Genomic DNA, 19310 nt, shown 5'->3' on the forward strand with positions numbered 1-19310 from the left:
TCTGAGACGAGTCCAGCCAGAGTGACCACATGAGCACTGGCTGATGGCCATGCTGGCTCACAAGATGCAGGGGAAGGAGCAGGCCATTAAGGAATATCTGGTCGGCAATGGCCATGGCCTCGGTTTGCTCGGAAACCGATAACTGGAAGTCAAAACTCCATTGCAACGTCGACGCAGGGTCCGTTACAACGGAGGAGGTTGTCATGTCGTGCGTAGCTGTCTCAGGTGAAGGTTCCACGCACTCCCAAGGAGGATCCGCGTGGTCCGAGTAGGCGCATGTTTCCGTGAGTGGGGGTTGTTTTTTTCGAGTGCTAAAAGATTGAAACGTGGGGTTGGGAGTTACTGGTGATGTGTTTTTTTAATCTTGCTAAAAGTCATGGATTGGGAGTGTTTTGGGAACTCTTGGAGATGTTCTAAAGGAATTTCCCATGGAAAATCAGTGATCGGGGGTCCATTGACATCCCTAGGATGGACCCATCTAAAACTTTACTATAAGAATGTCTTTATTTCTATTTCGTGTTTGGTTGCTAGAATAGATCTATCTATTTTTGGTTGGATGAATTTTGATAGATGAGATGGTATAGAACTTTAACACCATCATTACCCGCAGACCCACTTGTCATTCGTAGATCCCACGTATCATCCTTCCTTTAATTATTTATCTTTCGTTTTGCTCATCTTATCTTCTCCTCGTTCTTTTCTCAGCCACATGAAGCCAACGCTACCCGTCCCATGTCTTTGCCCTTCTCTTTTCCTGCATACAAGCATAGGGCTCGATATCGAGCCTAGCCAGCTTGGCTCGTTATATGTTCTGTTCGGTTGGTTGAAAAAACGGCTGGTGCTGATGCTGATTTATTGTGAGAGAAAAATACTGTTATTTTGCTAAAACGATACGACTGATAAGTTCAAGCCAGAAAGGTAGCTCAGCTCGGCTCACTTGCTAGCTCGAGCCAGTTCATTTGGCTCACTGGTGTAAAAGAGGAGAGAAAGAAAATCACCATGTTCTATCCTAGCGTGACACATGAAGATTCATTGCGGCAACTCCATGGTGCAAATAAACACCAATAATCAACACAAGGAACAACAATCTTTCATCGTTCCAGAAAAAACAACAACAATCTTTACAAGAATCAAATAAAAAATAGTCGCTAATCCCCAATCCAAAGAAAATACATACAAAGATCCAATGTTGGGCTGAGCCGAGAGTGATATGGGCCGATTCCAGTTACTGTCGTGTGAATTACCTTGTTTGTTTGGTTCGCGTACTGGCATAGCTCGTTTAAAAATTTAAATGAGCCAACCTTGAGCCGATTCACTAACGAGTGAGTCGAGCGAGACTAGCTGAGTTACGAGTTTTTAGTCCAGGCCTACCCAGCACCAGCTGCCCCTTACGGTCTGCAGCAGCTCGAGTGCCACCCGCCTCGAGCGTCATCGGCCTGGTGTCGCCGCCCTGCTCACAAGGCAGCTACTACTAGCTCCGTGCCTCTGGCTTGGCGCGGGCTCCAGCTTGGGAAAGGAAGCGTTAAAGAGGGAAGGACACATATTAATACTTTATTGATCTACATTTAGTTAAACCTAGAAATTTTAACTCATTGAGAAACGGGATTTAGGGAGGCTCCTCTGTTCTAAAATAAATTTATATCTCGTTTCTCAACATAAATTTGACTATATACATATAAGTATTTAAAAAATATAAATATTAATATTTATGATACAGAATACGTATTATATTTGATTGATCATAAAATATATTTTTATAATAAATCTATCTATAGAGATATAATTATTGATACTATATTTAATATATATCTAGTTAAACTTTAAAAATGTTTGAGTCGAAATGCCAGGGGGGGGGGGGGGGGGGAGCGAGGAACGATGGCGCGAAACTGCGCCATGTGCGCGTGGTGCGTGGTGTGCGTGAGTGTTTGCGCCCAGCCGACTCAACCGCACTTGAGAAGACCCACCAGGCGCCGCCCAACGTCCATTTATTCACAGGCGCACTCAGGCCAGCAGAAAGAAAAGGCCCACACAGTGCCGTGACCGACTCGAGACGCAAGAGAAGGATCGAGACGAGGCGGCGGCTTCCCGGGGGCAGGATCGTTGCGGCCACGAAAGGTACAGGCCCCCATTTCTTTCGTGTTCTATCTATCAGGCCATTAATATGATAGTCGAGCGGCGCGAGTTTGTGATGGTGAGGAAAAAGTATATAATTTTCGGTTTAATTCTGTTGGTTATGTAGCGCATGTCTGATCTGATGGTTTTATACGCCACTGGAACTTTTACTCGTGATGTGTTTGTTTAGGAACATCTGAACGAAGGTTTACAACATTAGATCCATGGTCTGCCATCCTATAATTGTGATGATGCCATTACGAGTGAAAATTATTGGCTTATCCATGAGGTAGCGATAGAATTAGGGTTGGAGATTGGTTGATCTCATTTTGGTGTTTGATTGAGGTTGAAGACGTACTAGATTTGTAAGATGACGGAAGCAATTGAACTTAACATGTGCAGCGTTTTTGTTTTGGTGTTAAACTTATGTTTGGAGGACCAAATTAAATTTTGAAGCGCTAGCTATAGATTTTCAGAAAGGTGTTTAATTGGCCTACATCAGTCATTATGGTATTTTCCTAACAATTGATTATTCAATATTGAAAGGGTTTTTCATGCAAATAAACTTTATCTTAAAACAAAAATAAAAGATGTACTGGGAACAAACTCTGGATGTTAGGGTTGCAATGTATGGTGCACTTTCGGGATGGGAACAGGAACAAACTCTGGATGTCAGGGTTGCAATGTATGGTGCACTTTCGGGACGAAAGTTATGTGGAAAAGGGGGATTAAAAGGGAAGAACAAATTTCCTTCAGAAGAAAGAGGTAGAAAGGGTGGTTATAATTCATTGCTTATCAGTCGACTCGTGATACATCAGCTAGCAGCATGAGAAAGTTATTTAATTAGAAATATCTGCGTTAATATATTATGCATGTTCTGTGATAAATTGACAAATTTGGATTCTTTCTGTAAGCTGTTCACTTTCTTGTGCGATATGTTATGCAGTCACAGTGTGTTTCAGAAGTTCATTCAGTTTTATTTTAGATATGTTCACAAAGTCATCATCTATTAGGCTGTATATTTGAATACTTGTTGCAGGTGTTAATATATTTATCTCTTTGTCTTGCAGACAATGTCTTACTCAAGAGGATCAAGGTAGGCACTATTTTAAAACCTTGAACAGCCTACTATCTAAAAACCTTGAGCCTTGTTTCGATTTGTCTTCAAATGATCTTGCTCGGTGTTGTGATAGTTTTTTTTTTTTTTTTCAAGTGAAAGGTATGGATCTCGCTCACCTTACTCAAGAAGCAGCTATTCAAGGTACAGAAGCCGCTCTAGGTATGCCCTTTATCCTTGTGCCAGTTAATGTGTTTCTGCCAATGTCATATGTTTAAAGTCTAGACATCAAACATCTATGTTGCTTGTAACCCGAGGAGTATTTGATAATTGTATAATTTATTTAGGAGTGTGGCCTCAAGTGATGCTGAAAACCCAGGGAACAACCCGATTTGTCAGTGTTAGTCGTTGAATTCTTACTTTTGGTAGTAGCAGAATTTTTACTCTCATCGAGAGAGGATGACACTAGAAGTTGGGGTAATTTTCTGTTCTGGTTTATTTCTCACACAAATGTTATGCCAACCTGAGGGGTTGGGAATACATATTTATAGGCTGCTAGCCAGCTAAGCATATGCCAAGATGCTAGATGCTAATATGCTGTCCTAAAACAGATGCTGTCCTAGATGCTAAGATGCTGTCCTAGCCAGTCAAAGATGTTGTCCTTGATGGACAGCAAGACCACCATGCAGCCACAAGGACCATATGCTACAGCCCCACAAAGACCAGCCAACACAGAGACTTATCACATCATTCTCCCCCTAAGTCTTGTGCGTCGTCTTGTGGGAAAGTTGAACCATCTCGGTCCTGGAGCAGAGCTCAAGGAACTTGATTCTCCCAAGAGGCTTGGTAAGTAGGTCTGCAAGCTGGTCCTTGGTGTTGATGTAGCTTGCATTGATGCTCCCTTCCTCCAAACAGCCTTGGATGAAATGGTACCTCGCCCGGATGTGCTTGCTTCGTTTATGGAAAACGGGGTTCTTTGTCAGGGCCAGAGCGGACTTGTTGTCCATCCTGAGCTCCACCGCTCTAGTGTCTCTGCCGAGGAGATCACCAAGCAGTCAAGCGAGCCATAGCGCCTGAGTCGAAGCGGTGGAGGCCGCTATGTACTTGGCCTCGCAGCTGGACAGGGCCACCACCTGTTGCTTGACTGACTGCCCGCTAACGAGGCACTTGCCGAGGAGAAAGAGGATCCCGCTCGTGCTCTTGCTGGTGTCGATGTCGTCGTCGTGGTCGCTGTCGCTGTACCCAACGAAGTGTGCCGCCCCAGGACACCTAGGGTAGTAGAGGCCATGGTCGAGAGTCCCCGCAACGTAGTGGATGATCCTCTTCATAGCCTGCTGGTGCTCCGTCGTCGGTCGCTGCATGAACCGACTAACGTAGCCGACGGAGAATGCCAAGTCTGGCCGTGTGTGGGTGAGATAGCGAAGGCTCCCCACAAGACGTTGGGACTGTATAGCGTCCACCTCCTCCGTCATGCTGTCGCGGCTCAGCTCCAGCCTCTCCTCCATCGGAGTGAGAGCTGGGTTGCAGTCGGTGAGCCGAGCTAGCTCAACGACGCGCTTGGCGTAGGCGGTCTGTCGAAGCGTGATCCCGGAGTCATCCTGGTGCACCTCGATTCCCAGGTAGAAGTAAGAGAGGCCCTAGGTCACTCATCTGGAAGGTGGCCTTCATCTCTTCCTTGAATGCCGCCACCTCCGCATCCTTGGTGCCGGTGATCACCAAGTCATCGACGTAGACACCCACCAGCAGAGCATTTCCTCCACTGTCCCGTCGGTAGATGGCCGCCTCGTGCGGGCTTTGCTCGAAGCCCATCCCCTTTAGCGTGGAATCCAACTTGGCATTCCACGCTCTCGGTGCCTGCAGCAAGCCATAGAGGGCCTTGCGCAGGCGGAGCACCTTGCCCTCCTTGCCAGGGATCACAAATCCCGGCGTCTGGTGCACGTAGACCTCCTCCTTCAAGTTGTCGTTAAGGAACGCTGACTTGACGTCCATGTGATAAACACGCCAGCCCTTCTAGGCAGCTAGCGCAAGGAGGAGTCGCACGGACTCCATCCGTGCCACGGGAGCAAAGGCATCGTCAAAGTCGACCCCCTCCTGCTGCATAAAACCTCGTGCCACCAAGCGAGCCTTGTGCTTGACGATGGCGCCGGCTTCATCCCTCTTCAGCTTGTACACCCACTTAAGGGTGATTGCGCGGTGGCCACGAGGAAGGTCAGCAAGCTCCCAGGTGCGGTTCTTCTCAATCGCATCCATCTCCAACTGCATCATGGCGCGCCATGCCACATGTCTCTCGGCTTCAGCAAATGACTGAGGCTCATCGTTGTCACACGCAAGGTGCAACTGCTTCTCCAGGTCATGAGGCACCAGTCCTGACACCGGCTGGTCGCCGAGAAGGTTCTCCATCATACAGTACCGCAATGGCTCGTCGTCGTGGTACGCGTTGATGCGCTCCTCGTCGTGAGAGAGCGGAGTAGCGAGCTCAACCGGGCTGTGCTTGACATGAGCTGGTGTTGGAGTAGACGTGCCTAGAGAGGTGCCTATCGGTGCTAGAGTGCGTGGTGGTGCCTGCTGTGGTGGAGCCAGCGAAGAACTCATCGCAGCCGAGTTCCTGGCTGGAGAGCGTGGTGCTGTCGGAGTAGCAGGCGCCGGAGTCGATGGAGGCTCAAGGACTAGGGTAGACGCGCTCATCGAAGAAGAGCTGCCTAGTCCCCTAGCTCCATCGAAGTGAACGTACTCGACAGTGAAGTCATCGTACGTCAGAGCCGAGCCGTCGTCCACCGCCTTGTCCCACGCCCATCCTCGCCCTTCGTTGAACACAACGTCGCGCACCATGCGCACACGCTGTGTTTTTAGGTCGAGGATGCAGTAGGCCTTCGAGCCCTCCGCGTAGCCGATGAACACTCCCGGAGTGCTCCTGTCGTCGAGCTTGCTAATGTGGCCAAGCTCCTTGGCGAACGCGAGACAGTCGAAGACCCGCAAGTGGGAGACTGTCGGCTTGCGCCCATGCCAAGCCTCATATGGCGTCCTACCATCGAGCTCCTTGGTAGGCGAGCGGTTGAGGATGTAGATGGCCGACACCACCGCCTCTCCCTAGAAGACAGCCAACATCCCCATCTACTTGAGAAGGGCCTAAGCCATCCCCACAACCATCTGGTTACGTCGCTTGACGACGTTGTTCTGCTGTGGGCTGTACGACGCGGAGTAGTGGCGCTGAATGCCCTTATCAGCGCAGTACGACGCGAATTCAGCCACCATTGTCGGTGCACAGCACGCGCAACTTGTGGCCGCACTTCGCCTCCGCAGCAGCCTGCGCGCGCCTGATGGCGTCCGCAGCCTCTCCCTTGCTGCCGAGGACCATCACCCACATGTAGCGGGAGAGGTCGTCGACGAGCAGCAGGAAGTAGCATCGTCCTCCCGGTGTGGCCGGTGTCACCAGGCCACATAAGTCCCCATGCACAAGCTCAAGCCTCTCCTTGGCTCGAAAGCTCGCCCGCTGGGGAAAGGGGAGTCGCCTCTGCTTCGTCAACACGCAGACGTCATAGAGCTACTCCATATGGTCGAGGCACGACAGGCCTCGCACCATCTCCGTGGCACTGAGCCTCTTTAGGGCCTCAAAGTGAAGGTGCCCGAAGCGCTCGTGCCACTGCCATGCCTCGTCATCCCGACGAGCAGCGAGACAGAGGGGTTGTGCCACCTGCACGTTAAGGACGTAGAGTCGATTTGTGCTTCTGGTTACCTTGGCAAGAAGACGACGACGGCAATCCCAAATCCTCATGATTCTATCCTCAACCACCACGCACGAAATGTTCTCATCCAGTTGTCCCAAGCTGATGATAGAGTTCCTCAACGTGGGGATGTAGTAGACTCCGGTGAGCAACCTGTGCTCACCAGACATGGCGGTGAAGGTGACGAAGCCGACGCCCTTGATCTCCACGCCGGAGGCATCCCCAAACTTGATGGAGCCTCGGGTGCTAGAGTCAAGCTCAGTGAAGAACTCCCATCGGCCGGTCATGTGATGGGTGGCATCGATGTCTAGGCACCACCCGTCAGTCTTGTCATTGCTGGAGCCGTCGCCGATGAGGGCGTGTGCTTTTGGCTCGTCAAGGTGGAGGAGAGCCGCTGCGGCCGGTGCCGCTGGAGGTAGCTCGATGCTTGCATGTCACATGAACAGAGCCAGCTCCTCCTCTACCTGTGCGACATGGGCCTGGTCGCGTCGTGGTTGTCGATAGTCCTTGGCCCAATGGCCAAGCTGGCTGCAGTTGCGGCAGGTGTCGTCTCGTGCCGGCTTGTGCTTGCCGGCGGCGCCGCCCTGGGTGCCTCCATGGGCATCACCCTCGGCACGTCCTCGCGCCCCGGCCTGGGCGTCTCTACGCGCCTTACGCGGCTTGCCACGCTTGCGGCCGCCTGTCACGGAAGAAGGCTCCCCCTTCTTCCAATTACCTTGGCAGGCAACCCACTACTCCTGAGTGAGAAGGAGCTTTCCGCTAGTGGTGATGGCCCCGAGAGAGACTGTGGCTCATCACTGTCGATGACCTTAAGGCGACCTATCGCCTCCTCGATCGACATCGTGGAGAGATCCAGTAGAGACTCGATCGAGCGAGCCATCTGCTTGTACTTCTTGGGGACATAGCGGAAGAGCTTTTCGACAGCTCTCTCCTCGCCGTAGGTGTCATCACCAAACTGCACCATCTTCTACAACAGAGTGTTGAGACGGAGAGCAAAGTCATCAACATCCTCACCTGGCTTGAAGGCCAGGTTCTCCCACTCCGTGTGAAGTGCCTGTAGTGTGGATTTGCGGGCGCAGTCGCTGCTGATGCGTGCCACAGCGATGGCGTCCCAAGCCTCCTTAGCAGTCCGCTTGTTGGTAAGCGAGAACTGCATCTCGGACGGGACTGCAGTGATGAGGGCATCCAGCGCCCATCGATCCTGGTCATAGTCAACGTCGCCATACTGGACTGCCTCCCACATGTGCCGCACCTGGAGCTTTACCCTCATCACCGCAGCCCACTCGACGTAGTTGGTCTTAGTGAGGGTAGGCCACCCACCGCCGAGGCCGACGTCCCTGACAACAGCCTGGAGCCCGTGGTAACCACAGTACCGGACGGGTTGATGGAGAGCCTGGTAGTAGTAGAATTCTTACTCTCATTGAGAGAGGATGACACTAGGAGTTGGGGCAATTTTCTGTTCTGGTTTATTTCTCTCACAAATGCCATGCCAATCTGAGGGGTTGGGGATACATATTTATAGGCTGCTAGCCAGCCAAGTATATGTCAAGATGCTAGATGCTAATATGCTGTCCTAAAACAGATGTTGTCCTAGATGCTAAGATGCTGTTTTAGCCAGTCAAGGATGCTTTCCTTGATGGGCAGTAAGACCACCATGCAGCCACAAGGACCATATGCTGCATCCCCACAAAGACCAGCCAACACAGAGACTTATCCCATCAGTCAGCTCGTGTAACAGATTGTGATCTGGAGAAGCACTTTTCCACCGAGGGATAGGTAACCTTCACAGAAAATTTCTGCAACTTTAAATTGTCATTTCTGAGAAATTCCCATATAATTGTTGAACAATTCCCATGGCTTACTGATTGTGCTATAGGTGATTGATGCAAGCTGTAAGGAAAATGGACCCTAAGCCCATCTACTTTGGATTTTGGTGTTTGATGACCAACACAACCAAATTGGACTAATGAATTTGCAAGTGTTTGTTTTGTAGTCCAACAGGGTGCAAGACGTGACTTGGACGAAGGCGACGTGATGATCCGATGATCAATACCTTAAACAAGACCTTAGGAGCATAAGAAAAGACACAAGATATCAAGCAAAGTCCAAGTATGAAGATTGGAACCCAGCCGTACGCAAGATCACGAAGAAACGAGCTCGTAGAGGCGATCGGACGCAAGGACCGGACGCTGGACCGGTGGCTCAGCAGACAGGCGACCGGACACGAGGACCGGACGCTGGCGGCAACTGACCAGACGCAGGAACGCAGCGTCCGATCGATTATAGTAAGGTTCCAGAGCGACAATTCTGCGACCGGACGCTGGCCAGCGTCCGATCAGTACTTTGCTGGCTCAACGGTCGGGACGACCGGACACGTCCGGTCAGGACGATTCAGCGTCCGGTCAGTAGCAGTTTCGCGGGAATTCGACCCCAACGGCTACTTTCTCAGTGGGGCTTATAAATACAACCCCCAACCAGCCATTTGAGAAGTGTGGAACTGAGGAAACATACCAAGGGTGTTGATACACCATTTTAGTGATCTCCACATGCATAGTGCTTAGTGTTTTATTAGGTGATTAGCATAAGTGCTTTACGAAGTGCTTAGGTTGATTAGACCACCGCCTATGCGCTTGCTCTAGGTGTTTTGCCTAGTGTTTAGTGAGGTTTGCATACCTCTTGCCACTCCGTGGTTGTGAGCACAAGTGTTGTACATCGGAGGGGCTTGAAGTCTTGCGAGATCACACCAACCGCGTTTGTGGTGTGGCCGCCACCGTGTACCGGAGGGAACAAGGCCCACGGCGTTTCGGTCGGAAGCTTGATAGTGAAGAAGGCGGGGAGCATCCGGGAGAGGCTTGCCGAGAGGCACATCGGAGACCCACTTGCGCGTGGGGAAGGCCCGAGGCTATCCACGGAGTTACCCGACCGGGAGCTTGGCCCTTGCGAGGGGCTCCAACGAGGACTAGGGGGAAGCTTGCGCGCTTCTTGATACCTCGGTAAAAATACCGGAGTCGTCGACGGAAGTTTGCATATCTCTACCTTGCTCTTTAGCTTCCGCATTTACATTGTTTACTTTACTACGTTTGCGGTAGAGATAGCAACACGCTAGCAAAATCATAGTTGCACATCTAGATAGTTTATCGTTTGCATTGGTTTTGCTAGGGTTAGAAAAAGAGACCATAATTTTAGAGTTAGAATTTTAAATTGCCTAATTCACCTCCCTCTTAGGCGTCGCGGTCCCTTCACAAGCATTGTGCATGATCCTTGGACAAGGGAATCACGGGGGTTTGGTTTTGTTACCATGGCTACTGTTAAGGAGGCAGATCGCTGCATCAAATATTTGGACCGTTCTGTGTTGGAAGGTCGGGTCATAACTGTTCAGAAGGTAAAATCATGAGATTGGGAACATCTGAACTTCGTTATTTAACTTCGCTACTGAATGATATTTATATCGTTGCTTAGTATTCTACACTGAACATTTTAGTGTTCTTCTGTCCATTGAAGATTTTGTTGACAGCAACAGGATAGATGTTGGTAGCTGCTCTGCAACAAACTGATACAACCTAACACCAAACCATGCCACCTCAGCCAAAGGGTTGTATGCCCTACATTGTATATTATTATTTTTCTTAAATGTGTTTATTCAGATTGTAGATAATTGCTCTCTTGCTTTTGGTATCAAAGACACTTTCTTATCTGGTCCCCTATTACACAGGCAAAGAGAAGACAGGGTAGAACCCCAACACCTGGGAAGTATCTTGGCACAAAATCATCACGTGGTATGTGTTTTCATGAACTAATCACCTATAATCATTGGATGTCTTTGCCCCATTTTCTCCCAGAGAAATATAAGTACTGTAATTTTTTTTTATATAACCTGTCGTTATTGACAATTTTTGTTACATGATGACATCAGGACGGAGGTACTCCCCAAACTACTCACCTGTTAGAAGGGACCGTTACAGTTCCCGCTACTCGCCTGATTGGAGGGACCGTTACAGTTCCCGCTACTCACCTGATCGTGACCTGTCTTATTCTCCTTATGGTAGAGGCCGGTCATACTCTCCATATGACAGAAAGCGATCTTACTCTCCTAACGGCAGGCATGGATCATATTCCCCCTACGATCGGCGGCGATCACACTCACCTTACTACAGAAGCCGGTATCGTTCAAGGTCTCCATACTGCTACAGAAGACGGAGGTCACCTTCTGTTTCGCCATACTACAGCCGGCGCCGGTATAGATCTGTCTCCAGGTCACCCAGTGTTTCTCCAAGGGCCAGAGGGCAGGAGCTATTCCCGCAGTTTATCACCACAGAGCTACTCTCGCAGCCATTCCCCAGAATCGGAGAGATCAACGAGCTACTCTCCTAAGAAAGGGAGTAGAAGGGAACCCTCACGTAGCAGATATTCTGGCAAGAGGCGTCATTCAAGGGAAAGCTACTCTCATAGCCACAGTTCGTACTCCAGGTCTGTGTCTAGGGAGCGCTCGGCTTGATCTGTGAGGTGTATCGTCCTAGGTTGTTGTTATAAGATATGCCCTGTATCCGTATTTGTGAACTGATGTATTTTCAAGGTCATTACTCTGGTATTGTGAACTTGAGAACAGCATGGATGTGTGCATTTTGCTATATTATGTTCATTTTGTATGAGACAGTGATACATTTCTGATGGTATCTTGCTATTGTTGGTTCTTTCTTGGTAATTTAGTTACTAAATCTGGCGATATGTGGGGTCATGCAATAGAGCTGAATATCATTATAAGATATGCCCTGTTTGTTTCGCTGAAATTTGACTTATGATGATGTTTATACTGATTTGTTGTGAGAGAAAAACACTCTTCGTTCCATGAAAACATTTGTTGTTTTGGGAGATTGCGTTCGTGCCTTTGGGAGAGAAGAATAACGCGACCTCAATCTTAAACATCTTAACCATCCATGACAGTTGCAGCTAGGAAAGAAATCCCCTAGCCCCTGCCATGCTCAATATTTTCTTCCTTGGCTAGTAAAAGAGGATCCTGCAAATCTGGTGACCATACATTGAACAGACACCTATTCCAGTAACTCCATGTATCCATGCCCCTAGAATGACGATGGAGTTCAGCTCTTTCAGCACTTGGCCATTGACCATGCCGTTGATCCTTAGCCACCAAGCATCAAAGGAAGTTTCTTCAAGTAGAGATAGGACGTCATTGTGCAGCAGGTGAAACCGTAATTCCCTAGTAAAAAGTGCATGAAACGAGCAGGTGGTTGATTGTTTTAGCTTCCTGGTCGCATAGGCCATAGGGGGAAGGTGTACAGCAAGCCGGATGTTGCAGTGCTCTCAACGGGCAAGCTGATCTGCGGTCCAACATCTTGTGATGCACCACGAGCCACATGAAAAACCTACATGCCAGCTTTTCCATATACGTGGAATTCACGGCCGAAATTGTACTCTGATTTGGTTGATAGATTGCAGAGGAGAGGCGCCAAACGTGAGTGTCTTCCATTTCAGGTTGCAATGTCGCTTGAGCAATGAGATCCCACAATTCCAAAAAATCCAGTGATAAAGCCCACTGTAAGAGCCTCCTACATAATATGGTCCTGTTCGCTTCGCTGAAAAGCCATGGCTGAAAGTACTGTTCACTGATTTGTTGTGAGAGAAAAACATTGTTCCTTCGTTGAAACAGTATGGCTCATAAGAAGCGAACAGGGCCTATATTTGTTTACTCTTCGCTTAGACACCAAAGCATGGACCGGGGGAGCAAGATCAATGATTCTTTGTCCATGTAAACATCAAGATATGTTGGTTCCTTGCCTCCTTGCCGAACTCATCTTACCATACTTCCTCCATTTCAATCTATAGATCATTTTGACTTTTCTAAATACATAGTTTTAGATATACACTATGTCTAGACATAGTGTATATCTAAAACTATTTATCTAGAAAAAACAAAATGATAATTTAGGAAGAAGGGAGTAGACTGATAGGTTAGTATGCGGTGCATTTGGTTACCTGCCGATGTCCGGACAAAGAATCATTGATCCACCGGAGCTCCATCGGAATGCCGCACCGTAGCATCAACACGTGAAATGCGACGATCTCTGGCTCCGGGCCATGCTGTTAGGGATTGTCCAGTGGTGGGTCGATATTGTTCCATAGGTCGACATGGATAATTCAGTGGCGGGGCTCTTCTATTTTCCCGTCTAGGGTCACTGTCAATTATCACAATCAAAGCGTGTACCATCTGCATCAGATCAAAATATCGCCCATAGGTCCTCTTCATTGTGCAGCTCCACAAAAACCGACCTAATCAATTAATCATTCATTGAATTTTTAGATCGGGGAGAGTTTAACATTAACATAGAACTTGCATTCGAGAATGCGCAATTTACCGAGGCTCAGGTGTCTTGGGTATCTTGTTGGCTTTATGCAAATAGGCGAGTAGGCAATGCCTGAGAACATCTCCACCAAATCTCTTATACTCTTCCCTATTCCCTAAATAGAAAATGCAACAGCTGCAGCAGATCTTCTATTACATCTCCTATCCCTATATTCTTTACAAGATCTTAACCCACCACCACCATCTCTCCTAAATAAAGTGGAGATATAATGGGAACGGTGATCCCGATCTTCCGTCAGGTTTAAGATAAACAACGATTTGTTCGGAGAGCGACACACCGATCCGGCTTCAGATCACAAAGACCCAAACCCTGCAACCTTAGCACCACGTCTCCTCGGTTATCAACCATGTCACAATCCGGTTGACCTCGCCAAGAAGGCTAATCCCTACTGCAAATCAAAGAACACAAGCAAGAACAAGATAAAAAGCAACTCAATTAAAGTGACAATTGCAGATGAATGATTAAGCACTCGAAGTTGGGGTCTTGCAAATCGATAACAGCGACTGTTCAATGATAGATTGATCTAAAACAAAACCCAAACCCTAATGGAGGTGGTGGCTACTGATTATATAGCCTAAGGGACGTCCAAGGATCCCTCTTCATGTCCTAAAGGTGTCCCAACACGTTACAAGGCCCAACGGCCCAAAAGACGACGACGAGCGTCATGACAGATTCTGGACGTCAACTTGTTTCGACGATTCCCATTGATTCTGATGGAATTTTGATATGGGACCACTTCCATTGGTTTCCTTATGAAATTATCTTTTCATCCATATGTGGATCATCAAAAACAGAGTTCGTATGCGACCTGGACATCCGTTTTACTACACGCTGGTCCTGAAGCCCGAGATGGACTCGAACTCAAGTTGGACTGGGCCTTCGGCTTGGCTTAGACGTCCTTGCTGGCCTCCTAAGGTGGTGGCCAAGGAGGAGGACGTCCAAGGGCTTTCTTGGTGGGTTCTTCAAGTCCTTGGGGTGTGCTCCCACTTGGGCCAGGGTCCCAAGAATGAATAACAAGCCCATAACGACAGTGTAGCTCCCAGCAGAAACAGCGATAGAATATCTTGATGGTTTGGAGGCCTTACTGATGTGATATTGAGATGAGACCAGATGTATTTGAAATCTTATCAAACAAGCTTTTCATCAAGTGCACATTGACCTCGATCGCACTCCAGATGGCTGAGTTATGGCCTTCCCAATGAAGCACTGTCGAGCTGCCGATGAACCGAAAATTCAACTTTGATGAACTTGCACGTTGAGACATATTTATACCTACATTTAAATAACGACATGTACATGTTGAACCAAGTGAATTGTACCAAAAATCACTATGCAAATGTAGGAACGAGCTCACCTTATAAACAATGGTCATATCTGATGGTGTCATGTCCTCATCATCCTCCACTTCTTGACAACAAACCGTCCTCGGTTTGAGATTAGCTGAAGAAAACGTTGTTGGTAGTAGCCAACATTGCTCCCCTTCTTGAAATTTAACATGTTTCTTTATAACAAAACTAGGGGAACTCGACATGACAAGATTATAGCAATTGCAATCCTTTGGTTGATCATACTTTTGCACAATATAAGGAGATTTCAGATTTGAACAAATATAGACACGATACACCATATACTCTATTTTACAATTATATTTTTCAATAAAATGATATGTACAAGTAGACAACTATGACAATTCAACACATTTAAGTTTCTCTTCTAAACTACTAAGAGCATATAAAGTATCAAACTCAATATAACCCAAAGTATTTGAAGAATACAATAATTTCTTTTCATCTTTTTCGGTAGCAATGGGAAGCAAATTTTTATGCTCAGCATAAGTAATTGGTTCCAAAGCCAAAGCATCATACTCATTCACCAGTTGTGGCATACGTATAATAAAAGCATTTTCACACAGCTCTTCTTTATCACTAGCATTATTAGAATAATTATTTTTTGACAAAGGCAATTCAGATTTAACATCCAATTCTTTCCTTTCATTAGCAGCTCTATCTCTATTAGTTTGTGCATTTTCAGCATGGTTTAAAGTTTTACCAGACTCCAAAGTATGTGTGGGAGGTGGTGGTGGTGAAGATGTTGTTGTAGTGGCGAAAGTAACCACTCGCCTTTTTATCGTAGTCTCAACCTTTGCAAATGGTTGCTCCACCCTTGCTAAAATCTAGTTGAGGTTGTCGCCAATGTTGGTATGGTTCTTTTGCTGACATTCCTGCAATTCTTTTTCTGCAAGCATAGCAAGCTGGAACAAACGTTTGAGAGTATAAAATTCTATATGGAAAACAATATCTTGTATTTCATGCCTCAAACCACCAAAAAATGAACAATGGTATCTTCCATGTCCTCTACTATCCCACAACATATTGCACACTTTTGAAACTCTATATAATATTCTTGGACAGACATATTGCCCTGCTCTAAGCACTGCAATTTGTTATGCCATTCATGTTTATAAGAAGGAGGAATAAAACAATCACGCATAGCTATCTTAAGTTCTTCCCATGTACCAGGTAAAACATCCTCTGCAACTAGCCCATACCACCAAATAATGGTAAAGTCCTTAAACTCACTAGTAGCTTGTCGAACTCTATATTGCTCAGGTACAAGGTGGGCACTAAACTTTTGTTCTACCATTATCTCCCAATTAAGGTATCATTCAGCATCATAATGACCCGAAAAGGATGGTATGGTCAATTTACCTCTCATACCTTGATGATTATAGTCTATATGTGAGGGCTCATTGCTCTTTATTTGGTCCATCCTTGCAAACTTCTGGTTCATGATTTCCTGCAATTCACTCTTAAACAGAAACTCGTTGTTTGATATTGTTAGAAATTAATATAAATCCCCTATCAACTATTTATGGGTAAGTGGAATCACACTCTCACACGTCTTACCAAGTTCTTACAGGGTTCTTACCAACGCAAAGCAGTGGACGGTACAACCGGTGGCTAGTTCGTGATACATGTGAGGGTGTGACACTAAGATTGCAAGGGTCTTTTTCTATACCGATCTGAAGTATATGTGGAGCTTGGGAGGCATGAAAAAGAACAAATATATATATGTGGCACATAAGTCAGTGACAGACAGCAATATTGAATAAATGTCCAGAGCACTTGTCCTAGTTGCTGGCCTATACGTGTTTCTATCACCAGTTGTGATAAACAAGAGAGAAAACAAGGATGAAAGGAAACAAGTATTAAAGGTAGCAACGGATATGAACAAGGCAAAAGATACCACAAACAATAGAGCTATTGAGTGTTCCTTATGTGCTCCTTTTTGATATCTTCTATTCTCTTTTACTATTTTTCTTTTATTTTTTAGTCCAATCTTTTTTTTCTTGCTTTTGCTCTTTTGATATTTTTTTCTCAGCAAGGAGTACACAAGAATAAACCACAAAAAAATTGAGCTCAATTGAATAAAAGATGTGGCCTATAGAAAATTAGGACTGTGCTCTAAAAAGCATACCAAAACTTGTGGGCCCAAAAACTCAATTTTTCTAATCGAATTTCGCAAATCTAATTTTTGCGAACCCAGCGATGCTGGGATGAAATAGATCTAAATTTTTTTGGCATTCTCCATAGATATAAATTTTTTCCCATTTCGAGTTCGGATGCAAAAGTTATGACTGTTTTAAGGAAGCTACTCGAATCAGGGATTTAGTGGACACAAGATGCAAACCGATGGTGATACGGAATAGCGGCGGGTGGAGGTATCAACACAAACTAGAAAAGAACACAATCTAAACCAGCAACAAGACTTTGACCTAGGACACAAACTCAACAAAGCGGACTCTGAAACTGAATCATGCAAAGGGTATAGCGCGGATGGTTATAGGATAGGAAACAAATATGACATTGGACTATGGGATAAAAGCAAGAACACTCGAACTAAGGGTAAGATGTGAACTTGATGGTATACCTGAAGCTCTGATTACCACTTAATGGGAACGGTGATCCCGATCTTCCGTCAGATTCAAGATAAACAACGATTTATTCGGAGAGAGACACACCGATCTGGCTTCAGATCACAAAGACCCAAACCCTGCAACCTTAGCACCACGTCTCCTCTAGTTATCAACCATGTCACAATCCGGTTGACCTCGCCAAGAAGGCTAATCCCTACTACAAATCGAAGAACACAAGTAAGAACAAGATAAAAAGCAACTCAATTAAAGTGACAATTGCAGATGAATGATTAAGCACTCAAAGTTGGGGTCTTGCAAACCGATAACGGCGACTGTTCAATGACAGATTGATCTAAAACAAAACTCAAACCCTAATGGAGGTGGTGGCTACTGATTATCTAGCCTAAGGGATGTCCAAGGATCCCTCTTCACATCCTAAAGGTGTCCCAACACGTTACAAGGCCCGACGGCCCAAAAGACGACGACGCAGCGCCGTGACAGATTCTGGACGTCAACTTGTTTTGACTATTCCCATTGATTCTGATGGAATTTTGATGTGGGACCACTTCCATTGGTTTCCTTATGAAATTATCTTTCCATCCATATGTGTATCATAAAAAATGGAGTTCGTATACGACCTGGACGTCCATTTTACTACACGCTAGTCCTGGAGCCCGAGATGGACTCGAACTCAAGTTGGACTGAGCCTCCGGCTTGGCTTCAACGTCCTTGCTGGCCTCCTAAGGTGGTGGCCAAGGAGGAGGATGTCCAAGGGCTTTCTTGGTGGGTTCTCCAAGTCCTTGGGGTGTGCTCCCACTTGGGCCAGGGTCCCAAGGATGAATACAAGCCCATAACGACAGTGTAGCTCCTAGCAGAAATAGCGACATAATATCTTGATGGTTTGGAGGCCTTACTGATGTGATATTGAGATGAGACCAAATCTATTTGAAATATTATCAAACAAGCTTTCCATCAAGTGCTCATTGACCTCGATCGCACTCCAGATGGCTGAGTATGGCCTTCCCAATGAAGCACTGTCGAGCTGCCGATGACCGAAAATTCAACTTTGATGAACTTACACGTTGAGACAGATTTGTACCTACATTCAATAATGACATGTACATGTGGAACTAAGTGAATTGTACCAAAAATCACTATGCAAATGTAGGAACGAGCTCACCTTATAAACAATGGTCATATCCGATGGTGTCATGTCCTCATCAAGATATCTCCCTCTCCTAAATGAGGATGAGGTTTTGGGTAATCTGCTAGAGCAAAGGTCATATATTTTAGAGTTATTTTTTAGGGATCTCCTGTAAGTCTGTAACTGATTATAGGGAAGAAGAAATAGGAGATCATCAGGTGGAGATGATGTGACGCCTGACGGTCGTGCTCCTGCGGCCTACAGACTGGAGTGCTGCCTCGCGAGGCCGCGACGTGGTGACGGTGGTTCTATTTCATCTCTTCAACAAGTTTAGTAATAAGCATAACGGCCCTATTGTTCCGATGGAGAGAAGAACCTATAATTAGCTTTTTGGGAAATTTCTAAATGAATAATTTCAACGAAATCTTTCAATTTCTTATTTTATTATGTTCAACTTTATGTATTCCTCTATCCGTAGAGTACATTGAATGTACAGAAATGGCTATAATAGAGTTTCTGTTATTTGTATTAACAGCTACTCTAGGGGGAATGTTTTTATGTGGTGCTAACGATTTAATAACTATCTTTGTAGCTCTAGAATGTTTCAGTTTATGTTCCTACCTATTGTATGGATATACCAAGAGAGATCTACGGTCTAATGAGGCTACTATGGAATATTTATTCATGGGTGGGGCAAGCTCTTCTATTCTGGTTCATGGTTTCTCTTGGCTATATGGTTCATCTGGGCGGGAGATCGAGCTTCAAGAAATTGTGAATGGTGTTATCAATACACAAATGTATAACTCCCTAGGAATTTCAATTGCGCTTATATTCATCACTGTAGGACTTGGGTTCAAGCTTTCCCCAACCCCTTTTCATCAATGGACTCCTGACGTCTACGAAGGAGTGTGGTTCATTCGACAAATTCCTACCTCTATCTGAGGTGTTTGGGTTTTACAAAACTCCATAGACATGCAGA

The 19310-nt window shown here is 46.3% G+C and overlaps 1 protein-coding gene across 1 annotated transcript; it reads left to right on the forward strand.

Annotated features, from left to right (window-relative positions):
• The first annotated feature begins 2047 nt into the window (after positions 1 to 2047).
• On the forward strand, positions 2048 to 11316 carry LOC136535951 (serine/arginine-rich splicing factor SR45a-like). The gene is made up of 6 exons (XM_066528401.1): positions 2048 to 2115; positions 3183 to 3208; positions 3326 to 3391; positions 10117 to 10273; positions 10604 to 10667; positions 10805 to 11316. The coding sequence occupies exons 2-6, from the start codon at positions 3186 to 3188 to the stop codon at positions 11260 to 11262; spliced, it is 768 nt and encodes a 255-aa protein (XP_066384498.1). The 5' UTR covers positions 2048 to 2115; positions 3183 to 3185; the 3' UTR covers positions 11263 to 11316.
• Positions 11317 to 19310: the final 7994 nt, after the last annotated feature.

Source organism: Miscanthus floridulus, chromosome 2 (genome assembly GCF_019320115.1).
Source record: "Miscanthus floridulus cultivar M001 chromosome 2, ASM1932011v1, whole genome shotgun sequence".
Classification (NCBI taxonomy): domain Eukaryota; kingdom Viridiplantae; phylum Streptophyta; class Magnoliopsida; order Poales; family Poaceae; genus Miscanthus; species Miscanthus floridulus.